Here is a 12,948-nt window from a genome sequence, read left to right on the forward strand (position 1 = left end):
CATCATGGTGAGACACAGGACTTTTTGTGTAAGCCATGAACATGAGAGACCCCAACCTTGCTTGCCTGGCGTTCATTCGTTTAATTGAATGCAGTGTGAGTGAGCCCACAATGCACTGCCACAGCCTTCCTCCAGACAGATTTATGAGCACAAAAGTGAGTTTCCTTTCCCTGCAGCCAACATGTGAAAGGTATGAATCAGTTATGAACCCCCTGAAATACGCTTAGGGTTTTCTGGGCCAGCCTGAAAGCCGCTTGTTTCCTCCTGGAAGGCAGAGTGGCCTGGGCCCCTGTGCTCAGTTAAGTAAGCTGGGTGCTCCAGTTTGGAATTGTATTAGGGACACAGCACAGCCCCCATCCTGTCTGTACCTGGAAGTAGGCCTAGAGCAGAGGGAGTAAAGCAGTGAGACGATCCTTGCAGGTGGAGTAAGTGTAGAAGATGAGAATGCTGATGAGAACCCTGCATTGCTGAGATTGGGAAAGGTTGCTGAAGGAGGATTTAGGATGAGACATAGAAGGATGGAAGAGGGATCAGGGATGGGATGGGAAGGAAAGCCTGTGAGAAGGGGGACTCACCTGTGGCCCCAGCCTTTCAAATGACTGAAGGGAGAGGAAAGCAGGCTAGAGGCTGAGGATTCGGCACTCTAGACCCGGGGTTAAAAAGTCTATTGGATTTCAAAGAACTGAAGTCTACCAAGGAAAGGAATACTACTAAATCTTGACTTTAGGAACTTGAGTCTTGCCCAAAAGGTACCAAAACTAAAAAATTAATCTCCACGTGCCCTAACTCAGCTAGCCCCAAGCAAGTAGTCTTGAAGGAGGAGACAGAACAGGCTCCATTTTGAGAGCAGGACTCCATCTTGGGCTGGACTGTGGACTTGAAGCTCTATGTCCAGTATCTATGGAAACGACATACCAATTGGAAAACCAGACCCCCTGATAGAAGAGCCCCAGGGCTCATACCTAGACTCTCCATCACCTGAAAGAATACCCTTATTATCTGTGTAACCCAATAGAGTCATAAATTTTATTATGCTTATTGGGGTATGACCACAGGCCTGTTGATAATTCTCCACTGTTAACCATGTAGGCTTAAGGCATATGAATCACGGGTTAACTTTGTATCTTTCTTTTCCTTTGTTCAGACTAGTTTCAGGGAATTTGGTGAGGTGGGTTTGGGCAGATATACTTAGGGTATTGTAGCCACGCATTCCGGGAAACAAACTCACTCAGAAGGACAATGCAGATAGTAGAGGGCAGATTATTGCACCGGCGGGCCCAAGGCAGAGTCTCCTCTTAGCCAAGGACCCTGACCAGTTTTTGTGAAAACCTTAAATACCCTAAGTGTACGTGCCCAAACCCACTTCCCCAAATTCCCTGAAACTAGTCTGAACAAAGGAAAAGAAAGATACAATCAAAGTTAACCCGTGATTCATATGCCTTAAGCCTAGGTAGTTAATAGTGGACAATTATCAATAGGCCTGTGGTCATACCCCAATAAGCATAATAAAATTTATGATTCCATTAGATTATACAGATAATTAGGGTATTCTTTCAGGCGACAGAGAGTCTAGGTATGAGCCCTGGGGCTCTTCCATCAGGGGGTCTGGTTTTCCAATTGGTATGTCGTTTCCATAGATACTGGGCATAGAGCTCAAAGTCCACAGTCCAGCCCAAGATGGAGTCCTGCTTTCAAGATGAAGCCTGTTCTGTTTCCTCCTTCACAGATATATAAGGTTTTCACAAAAACAGGTCGGGGTCCTTGGGTAAGAGGAGACTCTGCCTTGGGCCAGCTGGTGTAATAACCTGCACTCCACTATCTGCATTGTCCTTCTGAGTGAGTTTGTTTCCCAGAACGCGTGGATACAACAGTCTGTTGTACCTTGGCTGACCGACCTGAGGTCAGTGCTGTCCATGGTAACATCTTTTGTGTGGCTTATAACTTGCTTCTATTTTTTAAAGATCACTGGGTGAGAGGAACGAGATCTGTTTGGTAGATGAGGAAGCTGCCTAGGGTCACGGCCAGGAAGACGTCCTGCGTCCACGCTGCCGAGTCCTGTCAGGCTCTGAGGGCCGGGTCCTCTGAGGCTGGCGGCGCATCCAGGACTCCCGCCGCGACCAGTCTCCGCCTCGCCACCCCTTCTTGCAGAAAGCTCCGTCCCCCCGGGGACCTGACGACCCGCCACTTTCTCAATGTCCAATGAGACTTAGCCGGGGGCGGGACCGACTCCACCGAAGGCCAATCTAATTGGTTCGGGGCGGGGCTGCGGCGGGTGGGAGCTGAGCGGCGGACCGCGGTCTTCCCAGCCTGGAGAGACCCCCGCGCGGGCTGCGCGCAAAGGGTGCGCGCGCCCGCCGCCCGCGCAGTCCCTCTGTCCGCTCGGCGCGTCCCTCTCCTGCTCTCCGGTAGCCGCCGGGAGAGGGGCTCGAGAGTCCGGCCCTAGCCAGGGCTGGGACCGGGGCGGCAGCCGCGGGACGAGCGCCTGAGGTGGGTGCGGAGCGGAAGGGCTGGAAGCAGGGAGGCGGGGAGGCCGGGCAGGCAGATGACTGGGTCCGCCCTGACGATGGACTCCGGGTCACCAGAGGGAGAGGCCGGCCGAGTTGCGGAGCCCGACTCCTGGCCTGCCTGGGTCCCGGACGCTTGTTCCCCCGCCCTCCCAGGCCACAAGCCTCTCCGCTGAGGACAGCCCGCCCCTCTCGCTGCCCGCGGCCTCCTAACCCCTCCTGCCCTTTGTCGCCTGTGCACCTGCCTTTCGGCCTTGTGCTCCCACCCACCCCCTCTCCAGCCCGGACCCCGGCCCAGCCTTTCCTGCTCAGGACCCAGCCCCAAATTAGACTTGCTTCTTCAGCCCCTAGTCCGTCCCTCTTTGTCGTCTGTACACCTGTCCCCCCAACTCTGTTCATTCACTCCACCACCCTGCCCCCAACATTTTCATCTAAATTCAGCCTAGGCCCACAGCCCCTCCCCCTCCTGGGGATTCCTCCCGCCCGCTCTGATTATCCCGTACACCTGCCCGCCTCGGCCCCAGCCCCCTGTCCTCCCCCGTCCACGCTCCTTTGTTGTGTCTGCAGCTGTCCCCTCGGCTCTATTCATCCTTCTCCCGCAGACCCCTTTCTCCCTCTGACCAGGGGGCCACCCCCTCCAGGCTCCATTCTGTCATTCTTCCCATCAGTGCCCGGCCCACTGCCCACCCAGCCTGGCCTTTTCCCTTCCTTTCAGCCCAGCCTTCTCACCTCCTACCCAGGGTACCCTCACCCTCTCCCAGCTGGTCCAGCCTTCCCTGGACTGCCCCCCCCCCCGCCCCCGCCGCCCCTCCACACCAACCTGTCTCCCTGCCCCATATACTCTCTTTTCCTTGCTGCGCTCCTCTCCTAACCCGCGTGGCCTCCACCGTCGGTCCCCTGCTCACCCTTTCCTCCCCGCCCAGGTGCCGCTGAGAGGCCATGGAGCTGTGTGGCAAGAAGAAGCTTCATGCCCTGTCCCTGGCTGAGAAGATCCAGGTGCTGGAACTCCTGGATGAGTCCAAGATGTCCCAGTCAGAGGTGGCCCGGCGCTTCCAGGTCTCCCAGCCTCAGATCTCCCGCATCTGCAAGAATAAAGAGAAGCTGCTGGCGGACTGGTGCAGCGGCACAGCCAACCGGGAGCGCAAGCGCAAGCGGGAGTCCAAGTACAGCGGCATCGACGAGGCTCTGCTCTGCTGGTACCACATTGCCCGGGCCAAGGCCTGGGACGTGACGGGGCCCATGCTGCTCCACAAAGCCAAGGAGCTGGCCGACATCCTGGGCCAGGACTTTGTGCCCAGCATCGGCTGGCTGGTCCGCTGGAAACGCCGAAACAACGTGGGCTTCGGGGCCCGCCACATATTGGCACCTCCGTTCCCCCCTGAGCCGCCTCCCCCAGCTCCCACTCCCCAGGCCCAGCTGCCTCTTTCTCTTAAAGATTTCTCCCCAGAGGACATTTTTGGCTGTGTTGAAGTGCCCTTGCTGTATCGGGCAGTGCCCGGCAGAGTGGGTACGTGTGATCGGGTGCAGGTGCTGCTGTGTGCCAACAGCAGGGGCACAGAGAAACGGCGGCTGTTGGTCAGTGGGCCCCAGGCTGCCCCACGATGCTTCTTTGGGGTCAGCAGCGAGGCCCTGCCTGCCTCCTACCACCCTGACCTGGCCATCCCCTGGTCGGAGTGGTTGTCACAGTTCGATCGGGACATGGGGCGGCAGGGCCGGCAGGTGGCCTTGCTGATGGCTGCCCGAGTGGTGGAGGAGGTGGCAGGCCTGCCTGGGCTCTGCCACGTGAGGCTCTTGCCTCTGTCTGCTGCGAACCCCACACCGCCCCTGCCCAGCTCCGTGGTCCGGGCGTTTAAGGCCCATTACCGGCGGCGTCTGTTGAGCAAGCTGGCTGCCGCCCAGAGCGAGAGGGCTGGCACGTCGCTGGCTGAGGTCGGGGCGGGCATCACAGTTCTGGACGCTCTGCACATGGCAGCAGCGGCCTGGGCCAAGGTGCCTCTCCAGCTCATTGTGAGCAGCTTCATTCGGGAAGGGCTGGCTCCCAGCAAAACGCCACTGGCCCAGGACCAAGCCTCGGAGGTGCTAGAGGTGCTGCAGGTCCCTGGTGGGCTGAGCCTCGAGGAATTTTCCCGCTTTGTGGATCTGGAGAGTGAGGAGCCTGTGTCTGGAGCATGCAAAGAGGAGGTGGGCCCTGCAGATGAAGAGGGGGGAGGAGAGGACAGCTTCGAGCCCCTGCCCACCAAGGCTGATGCCCTCCGGGCTCTGGGCACCTTGAGGAGGTGGTTGGAGTGCAGTGGCACCACCCCGGAGCTATTTGAAAATTTCTATGCCTGTGAAGAGGGGGTGGAGCGACTCTGTTGCCTGTGAAGGGCTCTTCCTGCCGGAGTCCCCTCCTCTCCTGTTTCCCATGGAAACGCCATCTCTCAAAAGGCAGGTTGGGGGCTGGTCTCTTTCCTGTGGAAATGGAGCTTTTGTGAAAGGTGTTGAAGGGAGACAAGTTGGGAGACCAAGTCTAGGCTCTGAGTGAAAGTTGTCCAAGCCCTAGAGAAGAGAGTCTAAAGACAGGGCGGTAGGGCAGTGCAGCTCAGCTGCGTAGTTTCTGAACCTCTGTGGAGGCTGGGACTTAGGAAGGTGGAATAGGAATTTACAGACAGACCGACCCCTTGAACTTCGTGTTCAAAACAGTTCTGCTTCTGGAAATAAAGCTTTTAATCAGAAAAGAGGCCAAGGTTTTGTTTTCATGTGCGTATGCGTGCTCAGTCATGTCCAACTCTTTGCGACCCCATGGACTGTAACTCACCAGGCTCCTTTGTCCATGGAATTTTCGAGGCAAGAATACTGGAGTAGGTTGCCATTTTCTCCCCAAGGGGATCTTACCGACCCAGGGATTGAACTGGCGTCTTGGCATCTCCTGCATTGGCAGGCAGATTCTTTACCACTGCGCCACCTGGGAAGCCCATTATTTTCATGAGAGGAGAGTATAGAAACTTTCAACTCAGGTTTTTTTGTTTGTGTTTTATGCAGGCCACTTTTAAAGTCTTTATTAAATTTGTTACAATACTGTTTCTGTTTTATGGTTTGGTTTTTGACTTCAAAGTATGCAGGATCTTAGCTCCCCGACCAGGATCTGAACCCTCATACCCTGCATTGGAAGGCGAAGTCTTAACCACTGGATCACCAAGGAAGTCCCAGGACTCAGATTTTTTAAACTGATTGCCAGAGATTGCTGCCATGCAGCTGTCTAGAGCTGTCTGAGAATGACCAGGAGTGAACCTCCTCTCCCAGAATTCCAGCAAGAAGGAACCCTGGGCATGAAGATTCCTCATGGGCTAACAGACAGACAGATTCCCAGGACATTCTGCTTCTCTGATCATCCCTCTCTTTGGTGAATTCATCTCTATTGGGGTGCTGTCTGAGAAAGAAAAAGGGGCAGGCTAGGAACATTCTAGGGAAACAGAAGGAGCCAGAACATGGAAGTCATTCATTCCTTTTTTTTTTTTCCATTTATCTGATTATTTCACATCTCTTTAGCAAGGTTTCTTGAGGGAAAGGTTGCAAAGGTCATGTCACTGCCAGGCAGGACCTTGCAGACAGTGGCAGTGGAGTGTGATTAATGGTCATCCTAAAGGCGTGTGCACAGGGCTGTGAGCCTAGGAAGCCTCCGGAGGAGGGGAGCTTTGAGTTGCAGATGAAGGACAGACAGACAGGAGAGTCAGGGACAGACAGACAGGAAAGACAAGGACAGTCCTGGCCAAAAGGCAGCGGGCATGGAGGCAGCTTTTCCCAGAGTGCACAGGGAGGCCCAGGGGGAGCAGGAGGGGCCTGGAGCCCACCGAGCCTAGTGGTAGGGCACCCCCAAAGAGTTTCAGGTTATTTGTAAGGTTCTAGAAAACAGATGTGGAGGATGGGTCCGAGATGTGAGACCTAGAAGAAGAGAAACTCTCACTGGTCCCCGTGAGAGATGGGGCAGCCCAAGCCAGATCGAGGGAGCAGGGCAGGAAGGGGATGGTTTACCTGGAAAGGATCGGGACTTTGGACGCAGACAGACTCAAGCTGGTGAGGAGTCCAGCTGTTGGCAGAAATCATACATGTGGCCTTTCAGGTCGGCTGCAGGAATCAAGCCAGCACAGTGCAGTTTTCTGGGGGCATCGCTGGCAAGGACACAGGCCAGCTGTGCATCTCCAGCCCAGGCTGCTCCCCATGGGGCCTCAGCCAAGACCCTTACTGGGTCTTACCGGGATCCTTACTGGGGTTGTGGGCTGAGACACTTCTTGCACCTTGATGAAACGTCTTTCACTCCCAGCCCTTCTCTCTGTCCCTCCCCCACTCCAACCCCCAGAGCCCATAAAGTGGAAGGAGCCCCTTCAGCAGCCTGCCATCTGACCCTCCCCTCCAGACTGGTGAAAATGGGCCCCTGGGAAGCTGGTGCCTTTTTCTGCTCCTCACAGGGACACCTCAGTGAATAAAGGCCGACTGTTCTTTCAGTCTGGCTCATCGTCCTCACTGACCACCTCCACACCTGGCTGCTCAACAGTGAAACAAAGGTATGTTCACGGTCCACTCGTAAACTGTTCCGAAGCTTCTTGCCAGCTTTCTATTCCCAGCATAAGATCCCAAATCATTCGCCTTTCCCCGCAGATTCTGCTTTCCTACCTGCACTCATTCCTTTTTCCTTACATTTATTTATTTCCCTGCTCTGGGTCTTGGTTGCGGCATTGGGGTCTTGAGTTGAGGCGTGCAAACTCTTAGTTGCAGCATGTGGGACCTAGTTCCCTGACCAAGGGTGGAACCTGGGGCCCCTGCCCTGAGAGTGAGAATCTTAGCCTCTGGACCACCAGGGAAGTCCCCCTGCCTGTACTCAAATATTTAAGTTGTCCTTTCTCTGAAGTCATTCCAGTTCTGACATAACTCTTTGAATGTTGAAGCCAAAACTTAAAGGATCTGTAAAGACGTGACCAGAGTAACAGAGGGGACAGATGAGCTCTGTTACCAGGGATCCCTATTCCTGTTGGAGGAGCAGGATACAGCACGGGGTTTTCTCATTGACTTCATCTCAGAGCCTTTACTTTTTTCCTTTTTTTAAAACGGGTCCATTACGTCTTCCTTTCTTGTATTGTTACCAGGTATCATACCTCTTCCTGGGTGGCTCCATGTGCTCATTTAAGCAGCATTCACTGACATTTACTGAATGCTTTGTTTGTGAAGTGGGTCCTGTTCCAGGACCTGAAGCTAGTGCTGAACAAGACAGAGAGAAAAATAGAAAGGATCTTCCTCACTAAGCCCTTCTTTCCTGGTAGAGGGGATAAAGAAGAGACAAGTAAAGAAATATGCATGGTCATTTTGGACAGCAATAAGTGCAAGATGAAAATAAAATAACGGCGTTCTAGAGAGGGCTTCCCTGGTGGCTCAATAGTAAAGAATCCTCCTGCCAATGCAGGAGACAAGGGTTTGATCCCTGGTCGGGAAGATTGCCTGAAAAAGGAAATGGCAACCCACTCCAGTATTCTTGCCTGGGAAATCCCGTGGATGCAGGAACCGGCTGGCTACCATCCACGGGGCCGGAAAATAGTTGGAAGCGACTGAGCATGCATGAACACAATAGAAATTATTGCTGTTGTTACATTCATCATCAGCATCAGTATGGAGGTGATGAACGTGGGATGCAGAGATCCCCAAAGCAGGAAGATCGGTTCCCTGTCTTCTTATATCTGCACTGTCCTGTGAGAAATCACTCCCCATCTACCTTCTAGTTCTCTTCAGCTGTGACAATTCTTTTGGATTGTTTTTTTAATATATATAATCATTTTTTTCAATGCAAAGAAATAAAGGAAAATGATAGAATGGGAAAGACTAGAGATCTCTTCAAGAAAATTATAGATACCAGGGGAATATTTCATGCAAAGATGGCACAATAAAGGACAGAAATGGTATGGACCTAACAGAAGCAGAAGATATTAAGAAGAGGTGGCAGGAATACACAGAAGAACTATATTAAAAAGATCATGACCCAGATAACCATGATGGTGAGATCACTCACCTAGAGTCAGAAATCCTAGAGTGCGAAGTCAAGTGGGCCTTAGGAAGCATCACTGTGGACAAAGCTAGTGAAGGTGATGGAATTCCAGCTGGGCTAGTTCAAATCCTGAAAGATGATGCTGTGAAAGTGCTACACTCAATATGCCAGCAAATTTGGAAAACTTGGCAGGGACTCCACAGGACTGGAAACTCCACAGGATTGGAAGAGGTCAGTTTTCATTCCAATCCCAAAGAAAGGCAATGCCAAAGAATGTTCAAACTCTCGCACAGTTGCACTCATCTCACATGCTAGCAAAGTAATGCTCAAAATTCTCCAAGCTAGGTTTCAACAGTACGTGAACCAAGAACTTCCAGATGTATAAACTGGATTTAGAAAAGACAGAGGAACCAGAGATGAAATTACCAACATCCACTGGATCATAGAAAAAGCAAGTGAATTCCAGAAAAACATCTACTTCTGCTTCATTGACTACACTAAAGCCTTTGACTGTATGTATCACAACAAACTTGTGGAAAATTCTTAAAGAGATGGGAATACCAGGCCACCTTACCTGCCTCCTGAGAAACCTGTATGCAGATCAAGAAGCAACAGTTAGAACTAGACATGAAACAACAGACTGGTTCCAAATTAGGAAAGGAGTACGTCAAGGCTGTATATTGTCCCCTTGCTTATTTAACTTATATGCAGAATACATCATGCAAAACGCCAGGCTGGATGAAGCACAAGCCAGAATCAAGATTGCTGGGAGAAATATCAACAACCTCAGATATGCAGATGACACCACCTTTATGGCAGAAAGCGAAGAGGAACTAAAAAGCCTCTTGATGAAGCTGAAAGAGGAGAGTGAAAGAGCTGGCTTGAAACTCAACATTCAAAAAACTAAGATCATGGCATCCAGTCCCATCACTTCATGGCAAATAGATGGGAAAACAATGGAAACAGTGACAGACTTTATTTTCTTGGGCTCCAAAATCACTGCAGATGGTGACTGCAGCCATGAAATTAAAAGACGCTTGCTCCTTGGAAGACAAGCTATGACAAACCTAGACAGCGTATTAAAAAGCAGAGTCATTACTTCGCCAGCAAAGGTCTGTCTAGTCAAAGCTATGGTTTTTCCAATAGTCACATATGGATGTGAGAGTTGGACCATGAAGAAGGCTGAGTGCTGAAGAATTGATGCTTTTGAACTGTTGTTGGAGAAGGCTCTTGAGAGTCCCTTGGACTGCAAGATCAAACTTGTCAATCTTAAAGGAAATCAGTCCTGAATATTCATTAGAAGGACTGTTGTTGAAGCTGAAGCTCCAGTACTTTGGCTATCTGATGCTAACAGCCAACTCATTGGAAAAGACCCCGACTGAAGGCAGTAAGAGAAGGGGACAACAGAGGATGAGACAGTTGGACGGCATCACCAACTTGATGGACGTGAGTTTGAGCGAGCTTTGGGAGTTGATGATGGACAGGGAAGCCTGGCGTGCTGCAGTCCATGGGGCCACAAAGAATCAGACACGACTGAACAACAACAATAAATCATTTTTTAAAACTTTTTTTTAAATGATTTTATTTATTTATTTTTGCCTGTGCTGGGCCTTTGTTGCTGCGCAGGCTTTTCTCTAGCTGCAGGGAGTGGGGGCTACTCTTCAGCTGCGGTGCGCAGGCTTCTCATTGCAGCGGCTTCTCTTGTTCAGAGTGTGGGCTCAGTAGTTGTGGCACATGGACTTGGTTGCCCCGAGATATGTGGGGTCTTCCTGGACCAGGGATCAAACCCATGCCACCTACACTGGCAGGTGGATTCTTTACCAGTGAGCCACCAGAGAAGCCCTATAGTCATGTTTGTACTCTCTTGTTTCCTCTCTTTTAATTCTTTTACATATTTAGATCTTTCATGCATGGTTATTTTAAATTCTGTATTTGCTGAGTGTAATGCCTGAAATCCTGGGGGGCTAAATCTTTTGCTTTTGTTTCTCTTGATGCTTTAATTTGTGGTGGCTTTTTTCTTAGTGGGTCTGGTGGGTTTTTGGTCCTGGAATTTTTTTTTTATTGGTTGCACTTAATCTCTGGAAAACCTGAAAATCGTCTTTTGGGGACTCTCCTTTGGAAAAACCTGTAGTTACTCCTATGAGACACAAGGGGGCACTACATTCATGATAAATTAATTTCTGGGAGGAAGGTGTCCCACAGCTGGAGGACACTCTGGTAGCAGATGCTGTGGTTCATAGGAGCCCATCTGTTTTAAAACTTTTTATTTGAATTGGATTATAGCTGATTAACAATGTTGTGTTAGTTTCAGGTGTACAGCAAAATGATTCAGTTATACATACACATGTATCTATTATTTTTCAAATTATTTTCCTATTTGGGTTATTACATAATACTGACCAGTTACAGGAGCTCATCTTATTGCGAATATTTTCCCACCACAGGGAAAGGCAGTTTTCTCTGTAGGTTCCCTTTACTGGTGGGTGGAGTCTTTCTGTTCTCCTCTCACTAAAGGTGTAGCCCTTTCCAGGATCTTGACTTAATTTGGGCCAAAGTCATCTGTTCTGTGTGTTTCTTTCAAGTTCTGTGTCACCATTTGCCTCAAGGGCAGCACAGTTCCAACACATACTCACTTCCTTCTTTTGAAGGGGTCTTTGGAAAGTTCCCTCACTTCTTGCAAAGTTAGCAATGGTTTTACAATCACGTTTGTTATCATGGTTGAAACCTAATGCCTTATAGTAGGAGGGCTCTGTGTAAAATCTAGAGTGCCAGCCTGCTGGGAGGAAGTGGGAAAGACCAGTTTTCATTCATTCATTCATTCAACAATTATATATTGAGCTTCTGTAAGCCCACTAGCATTTTAATGAGCAAAAGAGTCAAGGTCTCTGCCTCATGGAGCTTGTAGTTTAGAGAAGAGACAATTATAACCAAAGAGAAAATGTTAGTTACTCAGTCATGTCCGACTCTTTGCAACCCCATGGACTATAGACCACCAGGTTCCTCCGTCCATGGGATTCTCCAGGCAAGAATACTAGAGCGGGTAGCCATTCTCATCTCCAGGGGATCCTCTCCAACCAGCAACTGAACCTGGGTCTCCTGCACTGCAATAGATTTTTTACCATCTGAACCACCAGGGTCACACAAATGAAAGTATGTGATTACAGACTGAAAAGGGGAGAGAACACGAAAAGTACAAGCCAGTGGTTCTCACACTGTGGCTGAAACCAGCAGCATCCGGGAATATACTGTGCAAAGCAAATTCTCAGATCCTCTCCAAATTTCCTGAATCGGAAACTCTGAGGGGGACCCAACAATCTGTATTTTAACAAGCCCACCAGGTAATTCTGAATCACTGGCCTAAACCAAAGGACACTGACCTAGAAAGAGGAGCTGAGGACAGTTTCACTATGGAAGTGATGCTGAACTGAGAGCCAGAGGCACACAGATAGTGAGAATAGGGTGAGCAACGCAAATGTCCTGCAATGGGAGGGAGCAAAGAGATGTCCGAGCGCTTTACAGGCCGTGGAAGGAAACTGCCTCGATTCCTCAGAGCAATGGGAGGCCATCGAGGGGCAAGAGGTGTAGAGGGACCTGATCAGATTTGCATTTGAAAAGTTATTTGTCCAGATTCCAGACAGGACTTGGGGTGTGTTAGTAGGATTGGAAAAGGGAGAATCAGTCCCAAGTTTAGCAGCAGGATTCACAGAGGTTGGGGACCCTTTTGAAGTGGGAGCAGGGGAGAAGGAGAGCTGCTCTTCTGGCCTCCGGAAACTCCAGGCACGTGTAGGATGCTCGAGGATCTGCGACCAGAGACAGTTGGCCATGTGGGCCGGGAGCTCGGGACAGCACCCAGGCCAGAGACGCCAATGCAGTGCGACTCCTCTTGGCTCAGTGCGTCTGGCAAACATGGTTTAACCAGAATCAGCCCAGGGTGCTGCTTTGTCCTCCTTTACCTGCGTGTGTGGCCCTCGAGTCTCTATACCCAGAAATTAGTCTCCTCCATTTCTCCTACTGTGATTGATGCTGTAAGAATAAATACGACAGGGGACTTCCCTGATGGTCCAGTGGTTAAGACCTCACCTTCCAGTGCAGGAGGAACAGGTTCAATCCCTGGTCAGGGAACTAAGATCCCACAAGCCTCAGGGCCGAAACACCAGAACAAAAAATATAAGCACAATTGTAATAAATTCAATAAAGACCTTAAAAAAATAAGTAGGACATTTGATGGCCCAAATCCAGTGAGACACTGTTTAAGATGTTTACCCAAGTTGTAAACCGTTTACTTGTGACCCTCAGACACAACCCCCATGTTCAACCTCAAAGCAGGTTCCTTTACTATTTCCTAGTTTTCAGGGATTCCTCTCTGAATCAGTTTCAGATAATGATGCGTAAAAGTGAAAGTCGTTCAGTCCTGTCCGACTCTTTGTGACCCCA

General features: G+C 50.4%; 1 protein-coding gene across 1 annotated transcript; it reads left to right on the forward strand.

The window, feature by feature from the left end:
* The first annotated feature begins 2,249 nt into the window (after window positions 1-2,249).
* Window positions 2,250-5,221, forward strand: TIGD3 (tigger transposable element derived 3). Its single transcript, XM_069564771.1, has 2 exons — window positions 2,250-2,487; window positions 3,428-5,221. Exon 2 carries the CDS (start codon window positions 3,444-3,446, stop codon window positions 4,866-4,868), a length of 1,425 nt encoding a protein of 474 aa, XP_069420872.1. The 5' UTR covers window positions 2,250-2,487; window positions 3,428-3,443; the 3' UTR covers window positions 4,869-5,221.
* Window positions 5,222-12,948: the final 7,727 nt, after the last annotated feature.

The sequence above is a fragment of the Ovis canadensis genome, chromosome 21, assembly GCF_042477335.2.
Source record: "Ovis canadensis isolate MfBH-ARS-UI-01 breed Bighorn chromosome 21, ARS-UI_OviCan_v2, whole genome shotgun sequence".
Lineage (NCBI taxonomy): Eukaryota > Metazoa > Chordata > Mammalia > Artiodactyla > Bovidae > Ovis > Ovis canadensis.

Excerpts from the sequence above, each read along its gene's own strand:
- TIGD3 (XM_069564771.1), top strand. The coding sequence starts at position 3,444 with ATGGAGCTGTGTGGCAAGAAGAAGCTTCATGCCCTGTCCCTGGCTGAG.